This window comes from Ambystoma mexicanum, chromosome 11, assembly GCF_040938575.1.
Source record: "Ambystoma mexicanum isolate Mex_15411 chromosome 11, UKY_AmexF1_1, whole genome shotgun sequence".
NCBI lineage: Eukaryota > Metazoa > Chordata > Amphibia > Caudata > Ambystomatidae > Ambystoma > Ambystoma mexicanum.
In genome coordinates this window covers 136,331,905-136,353,837 of record NC_090934.1, presented here as the reverse complement: position 1 = coordinate 136,353,837, position 21,933 = coordinate 136,331,905, and the positions used below count along the sequence as shown (strand labels likewise).

The 21,933-nt window shown below is 43.8% G+C and overlaps 1 protein-coding gene across 5 annotated transcripts in view; it reads left to right on the top strand.

Moving 5' to 3' along the window:
- INPP5B (inositol polyphosphate-5-phosphatase B) overlaps window positions 1-20,943 on the top strand; it is a 1,358,813-nt gene extending 1,337,870 nt beyond the window's left edge. For all 5 annotated transcript variants that reach the window (XM_069622659.1, XM_069622660.1, XM_069622658.1 and 2 more), the window contains one exon: window positions 16,511-20,943. In XM_069622659.1, the coding sequence (XP_069478760.1) occupies window positions 16,511-16,632 (122 nt within the window). In that variant the 3' untranslated portion in view covers window positions 16,633-20,943. The remainder of the gene's footprint in view (window positions 1-16,510) is intronic.
- Window positions 20,944-21,933: the final 990 nt, after the last annotated feature.

Here is a 21,933-nt window from a genome sequence, read left to right as displayed (position 1 = left end):
GGCGAGAATGGCCTTTACTTTTGAAGGGCCCATGCCAATCCCCTCTGGGCTAAGGATAAATCCCAGATAGTGCACAGAGGTAACGTGAAACAAACATTTTTTCAGGCTTGGCTAAGAGGTGATGTTCCCGGAGTCTTTGTAGAACTGCCTTAACATGTCCTTCATGCTTCAGAGGGTCCTTGGAAAAAATCAATATGTCGTCCAGATAGACAATGACGAAGAGAAACAACATATCAGAGAACACCCTATCCATAAAACGTTGGAATACTGCTGGGGCATTGGCTAGTCCAAAGGGCATGACCAGGTACTCGTAGTGGCCAAAGGGTGTTCTAAAGGCGGTCTTCCACTCGTCTCCTTCCCGGATACGGATCAAATGGTAGGCACCCCTGAGATCCAATTTGGTGAATATTACGGCTCCTCTCACAGCTTCCAGGATATCCGAGATCAGGGGCAGTGGGTACCGATCCTTGAGGGTGCATTGATTTAAGCCTCTATAGTCGAGGCAAGGTCTGAGTTCCTTGGTATCCTTTTTGGGAACGAAGAACAACGAAGCACCCGATGGAGATTACGTGGGTCTTATGGTGCCGTTTTCAAGATTAGTGTCTAGGTATTCCCGAAGGGCCTTTTTCTCGGGTTCGGAAAGAATGAACATTCTGCCGAAGGGAATACAGCTGAGGGATCCGTATCTATGGCACAGTCTTCGGACCTGTTAGGGGGTAAGGCTTGGACTATGGCAGTAGAAAATACCTCAGTATATCCCTGATAGGCCTCTGGAACATGTATGATATTGGAAACCATGAGTGGTGTTTCTTGGTCTCTTGGTGGTTCTTTAGAAGTTACTGAGGAGGGGTCCAGGGATAGACAGTGGAACATACAGAACTCTGAGCCCAGGAATAATGATCCTGCTGTCCAATTGATATACGGAGTGTGCGTTTGTAACCAGGGCATTCCCAAAACCATGGGGTAATGGGCTGACTTAATGATGTCGAATGTAATCCGCTCTTGATGATGGTTTATGGAAAGTTGGATCTCTTTAGTCTGCAGGCTTATGGGTCCTGAAGAGAGGGGTCTTCCGTCAATTGCTTCCAATGGCTGCATGGTGTTTCGTACGGAATATGATGACTAACAACCCAGTCTTGATCAATGAAAATTCCCATAGCTCCGCAGTCCACCAAGGCCAGAATGGGATAGGTCTTGTCTTTGGAGGGCGACAGGAAGGCCTGTAGTATCACCAAACTGTTTTGTCCAGGAGAGTTCATTGATGGAATTGATGTGGAGCAAACATCTCTCTCCCGAATCTCTGTTCCATTTAAGATCGGGAGCCGGCGTTTCCCGAACGCTGAGGAGGTGCCCGAGGACATTCCCTGACCAAATGTTTGTCTGAAGCACAATACATACACAAACCCGTATTGTTCCTTCTCAATCTTTCTTGAGGTGATATGGGTCCACGAAAGGCTCCAATTTGCATGGGTTCAGGTTCTGGGGCTGGACTTGGGTTTGCATCCATTCTGGCTGTGCTCTCAAAGGACGTCTTGGGTGGGTTTCCCATGGATTTCTTCCTTTCAGCCTTCCTTTCCTGGATGCGAAAGTCTATTTGCAAGGCCAGGTCCATTAGTGCTTGGAATTAATTTGGCCTGGCCAGTTCATCCTTGAGCTCATTGTTCAGGCCTCTCCTGAACAGGGTAAAACTAGCCTCAGAGGACCAGTCTGCTTCCTTAGCCAATTGTTTAAATCTGGTCACATACGTGAGCATATCTTGGGAGCCCTGTTGAAAATCCAGCAAGCGTTCTTGGGCAGTATAGACCTGCTCTGGACGGTCGAACATGCCTTTAAGGGCCTGTATGAACCCATCATAGTCGTCTAGGAGGGCATCGGCGGAGTTAACAAGGGGTGTTGCCCAAGTTAAGGCGTTGCCGGAAAGGTGGGATATGATGAAACCCACCTTAGCCCTAGGAGTCGAGAAATAATAGGGCTTAAAGGTAAAGTGGACCAGGCATGAATCCAGGAATCTGGAAGTGTTTTTGCCGAACCATCATACTTGTCAACAATACCGCCCAACAGGGCACCCTCCTTTGTAGCAGAATCCCGGGATAAGACCAATTGTTTGAGCGCTGCATTTTCCGCCATAAGATTTTGAACCTCGGTTGATAATTCTTGAATGCGTCGCATTAAGTCCTGCACGGCGGCTTCCATCTCGTTTTTAGGTTCGATCGGGTGGCGTCTCAAACTGTCAGTTCCCCCCCTTCTCACCTGGGTCCGGTGTTTGCCGGTGTCTTCGATCGCTGCCTTCTTGCGAACGCTCCTGGTCTTGAACAGCGCTGCTCGAGTCTCGTCTGGTTCCAGGTTGCGTTTAGATCCGGGAGCGTGGAGTCCAGGAATCCGGGAGACTGGGGAAGGCTAGTAATGCTCGCAATCAGGAAGGGGGAAAGGGTCAGGAGCGGGTAATAGCACTGGGACAAAGGAAACAATACCGCGAGCTACGAACACACATCTGAGGTTACTCTGCAATAGCATTGAGACGCGTGGAGCCGCGGAAGGCGTGGTCTATAAATAGATCACGCTGCATTCAGCGCATGGAGCGAGCAAAGGCTTCAGCTCTGGACGGCCATGTTGGAAGTAGTACGGAATGTAAGCCCCGTTGAGACAAGGACCAGGAGGTCCAAAAGGGGCGTGATCTGAAGTTCATGACAACCACTGCCTAGCACACATCAGATGGCCTTTCAATGTGACTTGGTACCTTGATTAAGAAAGCTGGGTTCATTGTGGGTCACCATGCAGACAGTTGTCCATGGCAAATCAATGCAGTTATATGTGTGCAGCAATGGTTTGTGCACTGCACAAGTCACCACCCTGTTAGTTAATGACGTCTCTGTGGTGCTCCTCAATGTAACCGCACATGTGCCTGTTTTTGTATGATGTGTACCATGTCCATACAATGAAAGCAAGGAATCGGTACGCGGACCCAGGGGAAGCTAAAGAGACCAAGAGCAAGGAAGTATGTCACGCGGGAGTCCAAAAGCGTTATAACATTGTAATGTAGAACAGATTTACAATGAGTTGCTGAGAAGAAAGCGAAATCAGAGCACAACTATGCAATACATTTTATTAACATCAAAGTAATTTAAAACCATATCGATCTGAGAATTCTAGCCATTTCATATCAGGCTTTCACATTGTAGAAAAAATATATATACAAAAATAAAAAAGTAGATGGAATCCCATATATTCTTAATATAAATCTAGTATATTCTCAATGGCAGATGCCCAGAGGACAGAACTCTCTCCAATATAGGCCTCTGTATAGGTAAAACAGGGGTTTTGTGGGGGGAACAAAACAAAAAAAAATGTGACCGTTTTTTCGGTCCTTTTGACTCGAACCTTTTGCCATTCTATCCTTTACATTCGATCCTTTAACCTATTACCTTTCAACCCTACTTTCTTTCTTTACTTCCCCTTTACATATTTTCCTTCCGTTACAATGGCTCTTGGAAAATGTGCTTACTACGTATGACTAGCTTTCATATTAATTGCTCCTAGATCAAGTCTTTAAAACTTTTCTTTCATGCAGGTGTATGGTTACTTTTTCTCTCGCTTCCAGCTGCCTCTGCAGCTTTAAAACATTTCACAGAGACATTCGATTGGGCAATCTCACTTCGCTGGACCACTTTGCTACTTTGTATTTAGTATTCATAGTTCTTAACAATGGATTCACTTTCTCTCGCAGCTTATCGACGCTCGCATAACCTTCATCCCTCAGATACTGTTGCAGGCATTTCAATTAAACACAGACCGGGCTTTCTTTGCTTCCCTCAACTCAACAGTCGTGTTAAGATGTTTTCCGTCTGCGCCTCCTCAACTCTGCCGTTCACCCGGGAGGGTGGTTGGTAACCTTCTAGCACTCCGAGGACTCTTTCTCCCTTCCAGCTGGGCTGTCGTGCGCAATCCTCACGGGCTTTCGGAAATAGCAATCTCTCGCCGGGGCTGGGGGCGATGGGGTCTCTGGCTACCTGTCCCTTAGGTTGAACCACTCGGTTTGTCGCTCTCCTTGCCTGGTTCGCTATAGCCCTGGAGGAGCTGCTCCTTCTCGTGCATGGCCATGCTCAAAATGTGTCTTAGAGTCCGACCTTTTAACCATGTGAGGAGAGTTAATAGCTATTAGGTGTGCGTGATTAAAGTCAAGTGCCTGACCCCGCCTGATCTTGTTAGAGGGACATGTCCAGTGTATTGCATGTGTGGTAATCCTTGTAGCATTAGACCTCCTCTTCCTCAGCTCAGTGTTTGTGTAGGAAAGAGGTGGCGGGGGATTTGGGAAGTTGGAATATCCTATAAAATAGGATTGGATAGGGGTATTGGGAAAGGCGGGATACTGTCGCTCGCCATTGGGTGTCTCTCCCCCACTCCCTGAGGACCCCTCACCCAGGTGATCCTCCTGCACTAGTCCACCCCAGGGTCTGGATTCAAAGGCAATGGGCGTGCCCTGGCCACCTGACTAAGAAATCCCCGGGGTCTGGGCAGTGACGCCATGAAGAGCAAGTGAGTCTACGCTGCGAGAAAGGGAACATCAGACATATTGGTGACCACGCCAAATGTGAAGAATTTTACATAACAGAACCGAGAGAGAAAGAGAGCTGTTTACAAAACCCGAGAGAAAGTGAAAGCGCATATTCTAAAGAAGGGAGTCATTGAAGTTTGGAAGTATGTGCCGTACATGCATATAAGAAACACTAACAAGACCGTATATAATAAACAGGGTGAATTAGCCAGTAAGGCGAAGGTGCTGAGTTACCAAGAGTGGAAGTGTGAGCAAAACACTAACAAGGCAGCATTCAATGAACAGGATCAATTATTCAAAAAGGCTAATGTGGTGAATTATCCAGAGTGTATGTGTAAACAAAGGTACGCAAGTGGAAAGCCCTGGCAGGAGAGTATACCAGGCAATTACGAGTGTGTGAAAGTAAGAAGCCCTGGCAAGAGTATACCAGGCAGTCACAAGAAATGTACTAAGAGTAAGGAGGTGCTGAGAAGAAATATCAGGACTAGGAAAAGGACTGCATGAACCAGGAGTAAAGTGGTCCTGAGAAGAAATATCAGGACTAGGAAAAAGACTGTTAACCAGTAGAAGAGGAAGAAGGAAATCCTGGCAGGAGAGTATACCAGGTATGCTGACAAAACAAAGACAAAACAAAACGGTGTATGATTTTGTACATCTATCAAAAGGAAAAGCCAGTCCTGTTATTTATAAGAAAACGTAAAGAGGAATCCAGGGGAAGGAAGCCACCCTCTGGAGCCACGATTTTTGTCCTTGAAGAACTTTTGTGTTTGAACTATTTATTCTTCCTTTGTGAACACTTTTATAAACCACCTAGAGTTAGACATTACCATCTTCACCTTAGAATTTAGTTTATATTGTGAGGGTCAGAATAGAACTTTGGACACAGGACAGTTTTGTTTTGGACATTCTGACAGATCCTTAGTTTTTGGTTTAGGCAGGGAAATTCCTCTTAGAGTAGTGTGAGGCATTTTCCTAACCCCTTTTCAATAAAAGTCTTTAACCAAAATCATTGCTGACTTGTGTCTTGGTTTCATTCCTGACACCTCCCAGATGTTTCTGTTTTGGGGGCTGGGCATGCTCATACTGAGACCCAGCTTCTCTTCATCTAAAATTCTCCAGAAACGAGAAGTAAAAGAGCCCTTGTACCCCATTTGAGCGGCTGATGTTGCAGCCATTATATACTCTCATCTAAAAACTTAAGCTGTCCGAATGAGTATGTATGGTTCATGGTCACAAACATTCTGATGTTGCGGTGAGTGTTGTGAACAGTGATGTGAGCACCACGCCATGTGTCTGTTATGTATTTAGAGATTCACACATGCAACCCTTTTATCACAGACCTATCAAATGTAGGGATCTGTGATCGGTTATATTGCTGTAATGGTCTGCGATTTAATTCAAAGCAGACAAGAACACTCATTGGTGCTATTTAACCCCTTTACCACTCTCATAGAGGTATTTTGAAATAGTACAATAGGAGTGTGCCAGACTGTCCATCTTGGCATATTAGTGTTTCGCCCTGGGCACCAAGTTGGCTAGAAACAGCCCAGCTGCAGATGACAGATCTTCATGACATGTAACATTTATAAAGTTCAACAAGCTGTTATTTGAATCTATTTTATGTTTTGAGAGGTGGTACACATGAAGTCCTCCTTACCTTTGAGAAATGTTGTAAAAAATATCACACATGGAGTTATCTTTAGTAAGGTGAATACAGATTTTTAGAATGTGTGATCATTTTTAGGCACTGATTATTTGTCTAGAGGTTTATCCAGCAATTTCACTCATTTTAACTTGGGATATACTGTAAGAAACCTGAAGGTGTCTCCCTAGCTAGTCCCTAGGGTCTGTCATCCAGGTGGCCAGGACATGGCCATCGCTTTTGGTTCCAGTTCCTGGGGGTGGACCAGTGGGGGAGGATGACCTGGATGGGGGGTCCCTGGGGAATGGGAGCGGGACACAGATGAGTTGGATGATGCCTTTCTTTCAACACTTTTTCCCCATCCTACCATGTAGGATATTCCAAAACACTGCTCCCTGGCCCCCCCGCCCCCTGTTTTCCGACACACACTTTCGCACAACACGAGTGAAAACGGACTAACACCAGAGCCGTTTACCTGACATGTCCCAATACAAGGGTCGGGCAAAGTCAGGCAATTGACCAGAATCACACACACCTGACGGCCCTGTCCCTTCCACACAGGGATAAAAGGTGGAGCACAAGAGCACAGGATGAGCAAGGCAGACCGCATGACGTGAGAGCTAACTCAGCACAGCAGTTCAAGAGGAGGAGAAAGACGGCACATACCGAGGAGGTGTCAAGGAGAGAAGCGACCTTACCCTTTCCGACCAAGGCCCATGAAACCCCCGCAGTAGGAATCATAAGACCACAAAAAATAGCCAGTGTGTTGCAGCAGATGTCTACGGTACACAAGATCCTCCTCAGCTGATAACCAAGCCGGGGAGAGACGCTCGTCTCCGTGGTACCAACCTTGACTCCGGAGAGGAAGAAAGCCAATCGGTTCATCACAGCTGGTGAGTCGAGAGGAGAGCCAATAAGAAGCCGAACTGTGTTGAACGAAAAGTAGCAAACCGCTAATTTGAACTTTGAAAGGTTTAAAGAGACTATTGATGAAAGAGGGGGAAAGCCACAGCAAAAGGGGCGTCCGGCACCACGTGGGTGCTCAAGCAATTACCCGATGGTAAAGGCTACCGTAACCAGAAGGCCTTGGGAAGAGGCAAAGAGAGGTTAAAGTGGTCATACAGGGTTCTTGTAAAATCCTCTGTACTGTCAAAAGTTTTTGACCGACAGATGATTATGAAAGAAAGGGAAATTAATCCTGCTTGGTGAAATTAGCACATGAACAGTGTGTTACAAAGCTTGGCAAGAGTGAACCCTAAGGAGCGAGGTAACGTCCAAAGGTGTCAGAGCCCGAAGGAGGGAGATTGAGAGATGGAAAGTCATCACCCAAAGTTCATTGAGAAAAAAACTGTTTAATTGATTTTGCTGAATATGACTTTTGAGGGGTGTGTGCCCGGAAGAGGGGGAACGAGGGGTAAAGCCATCAGCCAAAGCCATACCTAGAACAGAACTCTGTTTGTTGAAAATATCAGGCCCTCTAAGTCAAGAGACATTTATTAAAAAGAGATTTAACCATCAAAGAACCTGATAGCTGATACTGAACTGTCGACTCGTGCCGAGAAAGCTTGAGTGTGTGCTGTGCTCAGGAGATTCACCTTATCCCGTGCTCAAAACATGGGGGAGGGAGACACCTGGGAATCGCATCCTGATTTATCATTTGTGAACACTTCTTTCTTTATTGAAAACCCTATGCCTCACTATTTTTGTAATTAGTTGTAAGGAATTAGCAATTTTTTTTTTTTTATTATAGACCTTTTTACTTTGACAGACGCCACAAGGACTGCCTCAGAGTCGGAAGCGGCTGCGTCTCGGTCTGAGGCAGTACGACGATACGTCAGTGCGGCTTGACTCTGTGGACTCCATGGCCGGAAGGTCCTTTTCTCTAAACCCACCAGCTCTGCGACGGCGGCTGCGGTAGGCGGCTGTGTGCTGTGGGTCGGTGATGGCGGTAGGCGGCTACGGGCTGTGTGCTGCGGGTCGGTGACGGCGGCGGCGGTAGGCGGCTACGGGCTGTTTGCTGTGTGCTGCAGGTCGGTGACGGCGCTGACAGTGCGGGAAGCACAGGAGGCACGGGATACTTGGCGGAGCTTGAGCGTAGAAGCTCAGAAGCAGGACGGAGGCAGTCCACACAAGAGCCTGCTGCTGCCGGAGTAGCACAAGTAGGTGGTAGAGTACTGGGTGACAGGAACGGCTTTGTTGGAATAGCCGGTTACCTGACTCGAGTATCCCAGTGCACTGGCATAGGTGATTGCCCTCTAAGGGAGTGGCAGTGGTGTGGGCTGTGCTTTGGTTGGGGAGATTGGAGCTGGAGTAGGGGAAGACAGTCAGACCTGGACGACTGTTAAGGTGTGGTGTGTCTTGTGTAGGCCCCAGATAAACGGGCCCACTGGGGTACTCTGAGGTTCGCTGTAGTACACACACACACACACCCCTCTTTCCCCCTTCTTTCCCTTCCCCCCTCTCCCTCCCCCCCCTTGCCTTTTCCCCCTGCCTACATCACTTATATTCCTCCGTGAGCTACCCACTAGTCACTAGGTTGCCTGGGGCACGTGACTTATAGAGGTGGCTGGTCTTCTCAGGCCCAGAATTGTGGTGATCATTATAAGATAAAATAAATAGTGGGATTCCAATTTAGTATTTTCCCACGGATTGAATTGTCACGCTGAAGAAATGCAGCGAGGGAAAAAAGTACCACAGTCAAATTACAATCTGCGGAAAGGCAAGACTATGCCATTGAATGATAGCAAGGAAAATAGAAAGAAAGGCAATAAAAGTAAAAAGAAACTTAACACAACGCCTGTGGCACAAGGAGCCATCACAGACTTTTTTGGAGTAAATCCACCTCCAGAGATTAACTCAACAATAAATGAGGCAATGGCTGAGCCAGGGAATAAGGCGAGTATTCTGCTAAATTCCTCAAATTATGAGGATATTGAGGATATTGATAATAACTCACTACTTGACCTCTTGAGCATTCAGAGAGGGATGGTAACGCAGAATTCAGCAAAGTTATCTAATAATGCTATTCAGCTTAAAGAAAGTAATAATATAACACTAGAGGAAGCCAATCCCGTGTCTAGCTGTGGACGTCTCTCGGCATCTCCAAATGTAGCGATGGCTTCCATAGAAGACGATCCGGAGAAGGAGGATAACGAAGACTCAAATCCGCACATTAACAACACAGCTATTATGGAGCTCCAATCATCTGTAGCGTCATTACAATTTGCACTCATAATACTGTTGCAGATGACGGGGAGTATACTGACAAACACGAATAATATCACGAGGGCACTAGAGCAAAAGGACTACCCGCATGGTGAGATAGAAGTGAACCTCTCGGATGCTATCCATACCATGGAGGAGATGAAAGCAGTAGAGGAGAGAATGGAAGAAGGGGCGGAAGAGATGATCCTGGACAAGGACTTGGAGGTCAATCCCCCTGTAGAAGATCTTTCAATGATAACTGTAGAGGATCTAGAAATCATGCACAGCCCTGGGATTTTTCTTACGAGGAAACAACGAAGATTGGCCAAAAGGGCCTTGAAAAGTAAGAAAGTAGCAACGAATGCCATATCCCCCAGTGTGAGACCTAAAGTAGACGTGGAAACACGTTCTAAAAAAGCTAGAAAAAGAAAGGCGAGAGCAGTAGCTCGAGCCGCAGAAGCTAAGGGGCCATTGGCCGATTGGTTAGTACCAGGAGAAACATCTAAGGAGGCAGACCTAGACGGCCTCTCGGATGAAGACAATGACCAAGATGAGAGTGTCATAGCCAAACTGGAGGATCGAATCAGCGCAGCTGGTACAGATGAAACACCAGAGCCGGTACGGCCCGTGCAAATTAGCACGGACGAGGAATGCAATGTGAATCGTATTTGCTACATTAAGAACCTTTACCCTAGTGGTAAAAATCCCTGGCTGGCAAGATCAGAATTTCTTACCCGACTACATTATATTCCGCAGTTGAGAGTCATGAAATCTGACGACTTTTTTTTCATCGAACCCTTGCAGGTCCCCAATCCACATGTTTCCGCCATCCATTGTACCTTCCTAGCCTCAGCCCAGCTGATTAGAAAATTTAAAAAAGAATTAATAACCGTAGATATTGCTATTGATGTAGATCCACAGGAGAGAGATCTTACTGATGAAACTAAGGATTATATGATCGATGAGCTACAAATTCCATCGGACAAGCGAGTGGTGCCAGATAATGTGGTCAATCAAGAGGCATCAGAAAATATGGCGATGTCAGAAATACAACAAGCCCTCAAAACATTGTTGGAAGCTCTACCGCGAATGATACAGAACCGCTGAAGCTTTTCCTTTGTTTCTTGGAACTGTCGGGGTTTTGCCCATCTCCTGAGATCAGAAGGGTCGATGGATTTATTGGTGAAGCATAGTTGTATATGTCTCCAGGAAACATGGGCATTGAACTCTCTATTATTGGATGGTTTTGTAGTACATCAGACATTTGCCAAAAGAGGGGATAAGGGTCGCCCAAATGGGGGGCTTATTATAGGGGTGGCTAATACGGTCAACTCGCGGAAAATCCTGGACAATGCCACTGACTACCATCTGGCGGTGGAGGTTGACTATCCCAAGGACAATGGGCACAGTAGATTCTTACTGATTAACCTCTATAATCCCCCGGGAGCATTAATAAGGGAATCGCTACAAGAAGCCATCCATGAGCTATTGACTTTTTGGACTCAAAGACCTGGCAATTTGGCGGTAGTGGTGATGGGTGATTTTAATTGCCATATGAAGGATGATCGATTGGTCACCAAATACCCTTCCCTGAGTGAAAAATGTCTTATGATCCATGGCAAAAGAGAGAGTGAAGGGTTGGGATGGTTGCAATTCTTTGAGACATGGGAATTATACATGATTAACGGTAGAACAATGGGTGATAGGCCGGGGAAACAGACATGGTCCAATGGTACTTCATACAGCACCCTAGATTACATATTTATGTGTCCTGAAATGTTGCCTTTAGTAAATGATATGAGAATCATACCCAATGAATGGAGTGACCATGCGGCTCTCGAGTGCTCCATGCAACTCTCTCTCTCTCCCGCAACTAAGTGTAATATAGGCAATATACAAACTAATTGCACAGGCACTAGAATTATCTGGTCGGAGAGAAACATTAAAAAGGCTATGGAAGCACTATCATCTCAGGCCCAGGTTCCCCTACCCCATTTTGAACAGCTGACCGTTAATGAAATAGAAGACTGGATCTTGGAATTCTCAGGTCTACATGCAACCTCAAGGAAAAACGTTATGACAAATCCCGGAGGTACCGCTCAACCTTATAATAAGGATATTCGGGATGCTAAGAGAAGGCTAAGAGCAGAATTGCGGGGGTTTAGGAGACTGAATATAGCAGGTTCCTCTTACTATGACAAAGTTAGAAAAGCTAAAAACAAACATAGAGCTAACATTAGAACCATCAGAAATTCAGAGAGGAATATTAGAAATCAGAGGCTGGTTAACACTATTTGCGCTGGAAATTCGCGTAACATATGGCAGCTTCTGAAAGAGAACAGAGAGAAGGCCAAGGGTCAGCTGGATAATCCTATAGGAGAGGAAACTTGGGTAAGATTTCTTCTAGATCGTAACTCTGGAGAGGTAGATGTACCCTTAATATCTAGAGTGAAGAATACCTTCCCTCCGCCTTTTGAGGCCTCGGAAGAGGCCATACTGAATAAAATAGCATCTTTGAAAGCCTCTAGAGCTCCTGGCCCGAATGGGCTAGCCAATATAGTCATTAAAAACTACCCAGCGTTTTGGGCCTCTCTTTTGTCAATACTTTTTAAAAAGGTATTAGCCCAGGGGATTATTCCCCTTTCATGGCAAACGGCGATATTGGTGCCGGTGTTTAAGAAGGGATGCCGTATGGATCCAAATAATTACAGGCTTCTTTCCATGCTGGACACCACGGGAAAACTTTTTGCGGCCTTATTGTTGACGGAATTGCAGAATTGGGCTGAACAGACTAATATTCTTAGTAGGTTCCAATGTGGTTTCCGGCGTGGTTTCTCTACCACGCATAACTTATGGGTGATGGACACATTATGAACTCGGGCACTTACTAAAGGACAGCCCCCGCTATACGCCCTATATATTGACTTTAAGGCTGCATTCGATTCTATACCTAGAGCCAGGCTGTGGAAAAAGCTGGAAGTTATGGGCTGCCCGCCTAGTCTGCTGTACTATTTAAGACAGCTGAACTATAATACCATGGTGTGCCTCAGACTAAATCAAGAAGGATCCTTGACTAGACAAGTGAGACAAGATAGGGGGGTAAAACAGGGATGTGTAACTGCTCCACTGGTATACAATCTGTACGTATACGATATCCCAATAGTGTTGGCCGAAGTGAATAACTGCCCACCTAAAGTAGGAGATGCAGCTTTTGCAGTACTGGCATATGCAGATGATTTGGTCATTTTTGACAACACTATTGCTGGTATTAGGCGTTCAGCGGTAGCATTATGGGAGTACGCAAAGATTAATGGGTTAGCTGTTAACCTAGACAAGACCAAAGTGATTAGATTCACGAAGAAAAAAGTCTCTCGTGTTGAGCTTTGGGTGCAGAATAATAATATACTCTACTCCCCCTCCTATCGATATTTAGGAGTTGAAATTGAACCATGGGGTGATTACTCTCTGTGTAGACAAAATAGGAGAGCTAGGGCGCAGCAAGTTACAGCTCTAACTGCGTCATTTACCAGGAGACAGGCGGGTTTCACACTATGGGGGACGAGACACCTGTATATACAGGTGTTTGCGCCTATGATTACGTATGGCTTGGAAGCACTAATTTCTTTTGATTTAGCCTGGCTGCAAGTGGTGGAGGGAAAATTTTGGAGACGCATTCTGGGGCTACCCCCTAGTGTTCCTATGGCCCTAATAAGGCTGGAGTTGGGTTTACCCTCACTTAAAGCAATGGTACTGAAAAAGAGGGCGGGCCTTTATCTCAAGATGAAGAATAGTTCTCTGAACCCTATGCTGGTTAACATGCAGATAGAAATAAGCAAAAAAAGATACTACCTCTCCTCTCCAGAAAAGTATGACCCAATTTCTGAGAGATATTGGCTGGACAGACAGAGGGACATCTATTCCCCAAGAGGTTATGACAGCATTAGGGAAAAAGATAGATCTCTGGGATTGGCTAGAGAATTTCTCTCACCTAGGGTGTCTAAAGTCTTGTGCCTTTGTAAAGTATCGACTCTACAACTTTATGAAACCTCAAGCATATTTGCACCTATGCCCTTCAACAAGGCTAAGACGGTTTATTATTCTTTTCCGTCTGGAGCAACTTCCGACCCTGTGTAATGTGGGACCTAGGGAAAAGATCTCAATTGTTGAACGGATATGTCGTATCTGTAACCTACCTGAAAGTCTGGAGACTACCAAGCACTTATTAACTGAATGCATCATAATGAGACCCACAATTGTCAAATATTTAGGAGAATTTGCCCATAATCTGGAATCTATACCGGAAAATCAATTCTGGCTATACTGTACTAATACAGCAAATATGCATCTTTTTATTGCATTATATAATGTATGGCGTCAGATTGAAAAAGTGATGGACATCCGGATTTAAATGACTGAAATGATTTAATGTTTTTACTATGAAGTTCCCTTTTTTGTATATAACTGATTCTCTTCTCTTTTCTTTTTTTTCTTTTTTCTTATACTTATATAATTGTATAAATTGTATATTTAAATTTTTGTATTTTTTGATTATGTAAAAGTAATATGTGTAAAGTTTGAATTCTTTCAATCTATATCACATTAAAGTATTATTATTACTGCCTTATTTTCATTTGATGGTCAAAGCTTGCTCCCATCTTAGATTTAGATTTAGGTTGGGCGTTGTTCCACCCTGCATTTTCAGTTTAATAAACACCCTTGAACTGTGATCACTTGTGTCTCTTTACTGTTGCCACCATGAGTTCCTTACAATACTCATAGGATGAACAGTTTATTTTCACTTATTAGAATCCAAATATTTATAGAGATCATTGGCATTACTGGTGTCAGGCTCTTATTTATGTTTTCCTAACCATACAAATCACTTACACCGTAAGTGGCCTTACTGGCCAATGGCCATTTCAGATATATTTATGTATGCAACAGCAATGGCCGATAGTCCTTATAATCCTGTGTTCCTAGGTTCAAGTGGGAACTACACTCCTTTCTAACTCAATCATGGACAGGGGGGTGGGAGGGCTTACAATTTTCGAGCAAATTCTTTTCATGAAATGTACTTTTTTCTTTGTATACTGAATAAACCTTTCATAATTACAATAAAATCATGTTAATGAATACTAATGTAACACATTTTAAGAAAGCATTGAATTAACACTATTTAAGCACCAAAAAGCTATCCAAGATATGACACTTGAATGATTCCCTAATGCCTCTGCCTTCTACATGCCATTAGGCAGAAGAGTGTCGTGAAAATTTGATAGTGAACTTCATAGATCTGCTTCACATTTGACCAGAAAAAGTTTAGAAACGCGAGTAAAACAATGCCACAACAGAGTAAAAAGCGGAAAAATGTAAGATACTGTGGCACGAAGCGGATTATGTTGATTTGGTACAGAGCGCTGTTGGACGCTATTAGGGTAATCCTAAAAGAGGGTACTGTGATGAATCCAAGGATAATGTCCCTGTGCAGAGGAGAGCAGATACTGCTCCAGTGGCTAAACCACGCTATGACCAAAACGCTCTTACTACTTCACCAACTCTAACCACTCAAATGTCTGCCAGGCCAATATACTGGTGCAAGTCAGAACCAACTATAGGTACTGAGACAAGGTTTTCTTGTTGGGACGTTTATTTAGAGTCACAACACAAGGCTGTAGGAGAACAGCCAAGAGAAATGTTTTTGTTCCCTTTTTTCATATTTTTGTAGAATTCAGAGTGTGAGGGTCAGATTAGGTTTTGGACACAGGCCAGGGAACATTATATTGGGACATTCTGACACTGGCCGTTCAATAGTTCGTTTTTTTGAGGCTGGGAAACCCTGCATAGTGTTAGGGCTAGTTAGGCATTTCACCAATTCCTCCGTTTCTTTTACTTTGAATAAATGTAAACCAAGCAAACCAATGCTCCTGTATCTGTCTCCTACCTCTGCACCATTACAGTACGTGCAGGGAGTGTACACTTTAGTCAGAGCATGGAAGGTTGGGGTAGCAGAACGCTAGTGTGCGTTGGTGTTTATCCCTCGGTAAACTGGTGCAAATCAAAAGAAATCCACAGATCATTAAAGTGCAACTTCGGAAAAATGAAGTTTACATTTTAACTTGGGTGAAATAGAAACATTACTTGAGGATGTTTTCGTTTGACTATATAATAAAGCTGTGGGTTTAGGCTGGACTAACCTGCAGTGAGGGTTACACACCTTTTATCTAGCAGTTACGCAAGGTTAATTGTCTAATACAAAATAGATAGGCCTTTCTTAAAATGTGTTGCTTTCTTGAAGAAAAACACCAAATGATTGCAGAGGCAAACGACACTCTGTATTGTCAACAATGAAAATATGACCACTTTTTGGTGGCCTATGCCAGTGTACTAGGGAGCCTATGCATTTCCGGCAACGTGTCCTTCATCATGGCCAATAGCTACATATCTAATCAAGGAGTCCACAGGGACCGCAACATATGTCACATTATGATACAGAACAAATGTTAACATCATGAAAATCAATTACATAAAAAGAGACCAGGCGTACACTCATGCAGGGTTATTGATACAACAATGCCTGCGTACAAAGCATCGTAAGTCATGTGATGTGCCGCATCATATTGTGTGCACAATACTGTGTCATGTAGCACGCAGGTACTATTGCCATTGCAGGGCAAACAATCTGCAATGGTGACCCCATACCGGGTCATAATCAAGATAATGGCAACGGATATGTGTACACGTTTAACTATGTGCCTCTTGCTTTGGTGCATTTCTTTCCATTGGTTTTAATTTTGGTCTACACCAGATTTGTTGGTCACGCATAGATCCATGTTGGATAGCAGACTGAAGCCACAGAACGCAGTCTTGACTGCTTTACCATCTACAATGTTGTTACGCTCCCCAGCCCAATTCTTTTCATCAAGAAGCGTCTTTCTATATGAATATTGCAATAGGGCACACACCAAAGACCACCATTAAGAGAAAAAACATAGTTGAACTTTGTGTTTTCCAAACCGTAGCAAATGTAGTATAAGGTTAAAAGCCCCCTGAAAATATCCACCTTTTCATTTAAAAAGCTATTCATTCTTTTTAATGTCTTTTGTTTCATGCAGCAATCATATTTGGGAGTTTATTGCTTCGACCGCCTCCTGATCGTCCAAACTTTGACCCCATTGAGAAGAAAAAGGCTCAAGAGTTCATGTATCTGTTTCTACTGAAAGGAGAGACTTCGTGAAAATAGTTTTTATATGTGTATATAAATATATATGTGTGTGTGTGTGTATCCCACCTGCAGACCGTGTAATATCACAAGTATTGTGCTATGAATGGGAGAGGGGCAGGTAGATTGACTTAAAGGTCTTCCATCACTTGTGACCCTTTGTGATATTGTATGGTCTACTGGAGCATGGCATTTACGTTTCAAATTGTCTGAAAAGATTATTTATGCTATTAGGAATGTGTACAGCACTGCACATACACCTAATTAATGTCTCTAATATTTAAGTAAAGCGTTTCTGTGCCATGTAAATTATTTATTTCCACCTCAAAGTGATGTTCTTGTGACCAAGTGTTCTGTATGTGCCCAAAGCTTTTAAATTCTTTCTGGGGTCTGGCGACCCAACAATAGTGCCAGGGGGAGAAATATCACATAACATATACAAAAGTGCTTATCACGTAAGCTAAGGGGGGAGGGGGGGCTGGCTGGATTTTGCTCAATAGCTACTACTGGAGGAAACTATGATTGTTGTAATGCAGAAGGAGTAACCCCAAAAGTGAAATATATCCGTGTTAAATGATTTTTAAAACATTTTTTTACATTCACAGTGTAAAAAATAAAGGGAATCAAGAAATAACGGAAATAGAAAACACGTCATAGCGTTCTTAAAAGATTTATTTTAATGAAAATTAAAAGAAATGAAAATGCAGAGAAAATGATTGGCAGAAACAAGACAAAAATAGCTTTCGGGAAGCAAAACCACCCAGCAGGACAGTGGTGTAAGGGGATTTGCCACATTTGCCAATGCTCGCTCTTGATTCTGGTGAAGTGCAAGGAAATCCTTTTTTTTGTAGTTGTGCTCCAATCTACTTGTAAATTATATTTTGAAAGTAAAGCTATTAAACACAATTGACATAACTTTAAAAAGAAGTGCGTCCCTCTGGCATCGAGATGTCAGACCAGCTGAAGAATCAGTCGGTGCCAAGGGAAGGGGTTCAACATGAACCTAGTTTGGGTGTAATTGCTCATATATATATATATATATATATTAGTCCCTCTGCTGCTCCGCCAGTATGGCCATCCAGTCCAATGCATTTCAATGGCAGGTCCAAGCTTTAGCAGTATTTCAGTGGAAAATCACCCTCAAAGTATGCATTTAAAATAGCTCAATTCGTTATGCCCATTTGCTTCTCGCTTTTATGTAGGAGACAAGAGAACCAGTGGTCCCTTGAACTAACAAAATTATGATTTTATGGTCGCACTACTAGAGGATGTGGAGGGGCAATGACGGCTGTCATTGAGCAATGTAGGGTCCCAGAGGCGAGTAGGGAGGACTGTGTCATATCAGGGACAGACTAAGGTCATGTGGGAGAACAGGGAGGGGAGTGTCTCATCTAAGAGCACTGTGAAGCCATGTGACGGAATAGGGTAGGACCGTATCTGATCCAGGGCCTGAACAAAGCTATGTAAGCGAGTGGCTATGATTGTGTCTGACTTTAACACTGTGTGGGGTTATGTGAAGGAGTATAGTATTACTGGCTGTACTCCCAAGATCTGTTCTGAGTCATGTCAGGGAATAGGGGAAGGGCAATGTTGCATGGAGGAGTACAATGAGACCATGTGAGGGATACTGATAGGAATGTCTCTGATCCCAGAACCGAGTTGTTCCATGTGGGGTAGTAGGGCACTATAGTATGGGACCCACAAGCAGACGGAAGCAGGTGAAGGTTTAGTGGCGTCTGATACTGGTCCTGGGATGATGTGTGGCCATGTCAGTGAGAAGTGGAGGCCATGCCTGATAATCACAGAATGGGGCCAGGCAAAGTAAGAGAGGGGCGATGTGTATGGCCCAGAAGTAGAATAGGTCCATCTGTAGGAGCCGGGAGACTGTCTAATCTGAGAACCTAAATGATTTCATGGGAGAGAAGGTTCCGCTGATCAAGAATGTGAATGAGGGCATGTGCAGAATGAGCCGTTTAAGGCAGTAAGGAGGGGTATGTCTGATCCTGGAGCATAAAGCAGCGTGAAGGGAGTGGGGGGAGTAGGTTTGATCCCGGAGTAGAACGTTTCATTGTGAGGCAGTAGGGAAGCAGCGTGTCTTATTCCGGAGCAGATCGGCCCTGTGAGGGATTGGAGGAGTAATGTGTTTGATCAAGTAGCAGAATAAATCGGTGTAAAGAAAATGGGGGTCGGGCGGGAGTAGGTTTGATCCTTTTGCAGAATTAGTCCATGTGAGTTGGGGGGGCACTATTTCTTTCCCAGGAACCTGTGAGGGTACTACTGGAAGATAGCAGCACAGGTGGTCACTAATAAGTTGAGCTAGAATTGTTCCTTGTAGTTGAGGTTCTGGCAGTCTAGAGCAGGAGCGTTTGTGTTACTAAGTGCAGAGGCCCCTCTTCAGAGCCAATTTCAGCACTCCTATTATTCCTATTTTTAAAAGATGTTTCTATGAAGTGACTAGACGGCGGAACTGCATACCATTGCTAGAAGTAGTTCTACAGTTTACTAAACTTCCCTGCCCCATTTGCTCTTTCTATATATCTCTCGTTCCCTCTCTCGCCATAAATGTCTGGTTGGTTTCTCACAGGAGTGAGAGGGAGAGCCTGCAGAATATGACTGTTTTGTTTTAAAGTGGTCTCTAATTCTCTTGTTACCCCCGTTAGTACTTTGAAGAACAACTGCTGGGAGGTGACGAGGGCTCATGGTTTTAAATGGTTAAGAACACAACTTGCTCTTTGTCTCTCTACCCTCCCACATGGGTTTAAACTATGCTCTACCAACCCAGTTTGCCTGTAAGACAAGATTAGCCTTCCCTTTTACAGTACTTGGCATACTGTGACTCTTCAACCTTAGTTTGGAGCTGGTTGGTGCGTGCCCAGATTGTTACCAATCCGAAACTAACAGATATCCACCATTTTTTCAATTGGGCCATAATCTATCTAAATTCCAGTGTGTCTGCCTTTGGCACACCCGGTTATAAGCACGGAATGAGTCAATTTATTATTACCTGTTAAAGTGGCAAGCAGCACATATACTGATAAACCACAAAGCAGGGTGTTGTCTCGTTACTTTTCTGATCTCTTTAAAGGAAAATCTTCAATCAGTGTTTGCAGACCACTATGTAAAGAAGTACATTTACTAAGCAGGAACTTTTATTACGCTGCCAAGCAGATGCAGGTTAGCCAAACTTGCTCCCTGGTTTCCAAAAAGGTTACCAAATCCCAGGGTTGGTTTACACCATATCAACCATGCATTTAAAAAGTGAGATAGGTGAGGTTTTACGGTTGTGGTGGAGAATATGATTGCAAAGTAAACCTATGGCATGACAGGCGCTCACTCCCAAATACATATACAGCATGGCAACTAAAGCCAGAATATTATATTTGCCGGGATACTGAGTGCCACCCAGGCTACATTATGTTTTTTTCTGTATTTTCCAAAACTAATTTTGCCCTAACTGTAGTGATCATACTATTAGTTAGGTTCGGAAGATGTACCCAATATCATCAAACATGGCATGAACATTTGGGACAAATGATTCTATTGATAAGGGTATTCTCCTGGTCGGTTGAACAGTCTTCCAGTGATTTGCTACAAAAGGCAAGAAGCAATGCAGAGGAAGTGGCAGGAGTTTGTGAAATGAGGGACTTTCTGCCAAAAGGACATTTAAAACTACATTGATGCCAATGTACCCCATACCAGAGCTTCAGGAATGTCTTGGGGAATTCCTATTTAGGATTTTTATAAAAACACACATTGGTCTGTCGTCGTACGTCTGCTCTATTCTATTTATTTATAAATAACTAGATCCATGCGTGGTACCCTCGAAACCGGAGCAGGCAGGGTGGGGGGATGCGGAGTCGCTGGCGGCAGCCTCCAGTCACTCTCCTAATGTGAAAACAAAATGGAGCCACATTCAGCTAGGAGCCCTACGAGAACATAGGATTCCTGGTCAAGTGCACATATCCTCTTTTGTATTTCAGAATTGAGTATATATGTACAGATATATTTTAAAAGGGTAATGCATTGTAAATTATGTTTTTTTATAAAATGCCAACTATTTTAACGTGTTATATGTTGTATGTTATAGGAATTTAAAGAAAGCACAGTATATTTACATATGTCTTTTCATATTTTTCTACTGATGATTATTAGAACAGACTTTTCCATGTTGTGAAATGAAATACATTTGATAAGCAAGATATAAACCAGACAACAAATGGGGCATAGTAAAATATATTTCTGATGAGCATTAGCTATTTAACATTTGTCATGACTCAGAGAGATCTTTTTTTTGTAACATAATTTTAATAAAATTTTAAAGGTGAACATTTGTATGTCTGCGATGACCTGTGCCATTGTTTCGGTGTTGGTGTCTTTGGTTTCTGGTCTCAATTCTTTATCAGCAAGTATTTGATCTTAATATTAATGTGTATTTTGAATAGCACTTGTATGTATATATTGGCAGTTAGAGTGCAACACTGGCTAAAAGCACCTGGGCCTTGTACAATGAGGGGGCAAGCAGGGTGATCCCAGATAGTGTATGTGCTCAGGGGTGGGGCTGCTTCCTTATTATGATCTGGTGTCATGCTAGACTGATAGAGGTGGGTACATAGCGTGTTTCCTGCCTGCTGCCTCAGGTTTTGTCATTGTATGTTGCTGCAAAATACAAATATAGTAATTTAAGAAACATTCACAAAGGATCGTAAGTTACCCCAAATGTTTGTATGTGTGCCATATTGTTCTATTGATGTAAACTAGGTCGAACTGCCAGTTAAGATGTTAGCTTGGTTGCTTAGTTTTATCATACACAAATTGTATTAGTTTGCTTCCTCCTATAGTGGGCACGGTGCGGCTCCATTTGACACTCATGGCAACGGATGTGTTACCATGGCCCGTATACATGGAGCCAGCAGTGCATCATAACCTCTTCCCTTTTTCTGTGCACTGTTCCACAAACTCTGTACGCTGCTTCAGGAACGACACTGATGGCTTTACTTAACTGCATTGTGCCCAATACCTCGAAAGTCTCAGGCTTCGAGCCCTGCAGGGACTTTGGGAGGCAGATGTCCGTATAAAACACACATAAAGCTTCTGTCAGTTCATGCACTGCAAGACCTTCCGGGATCTTGCCACCAAACCTTACACTTTCCTTCCCAAAGACAGCACTGTTGAAGTAAAAGTCATCAGCACCTTAATAAAAAAGATGGTGTATGTCACAGTGGATCAGCAAGATGAAGAATGCCCCCACCATATTGACCCCAAATGAAAAGTAGCACTGCATGAGGTCCCGCTCCCCCAGTGACATTTTGAAGCAGC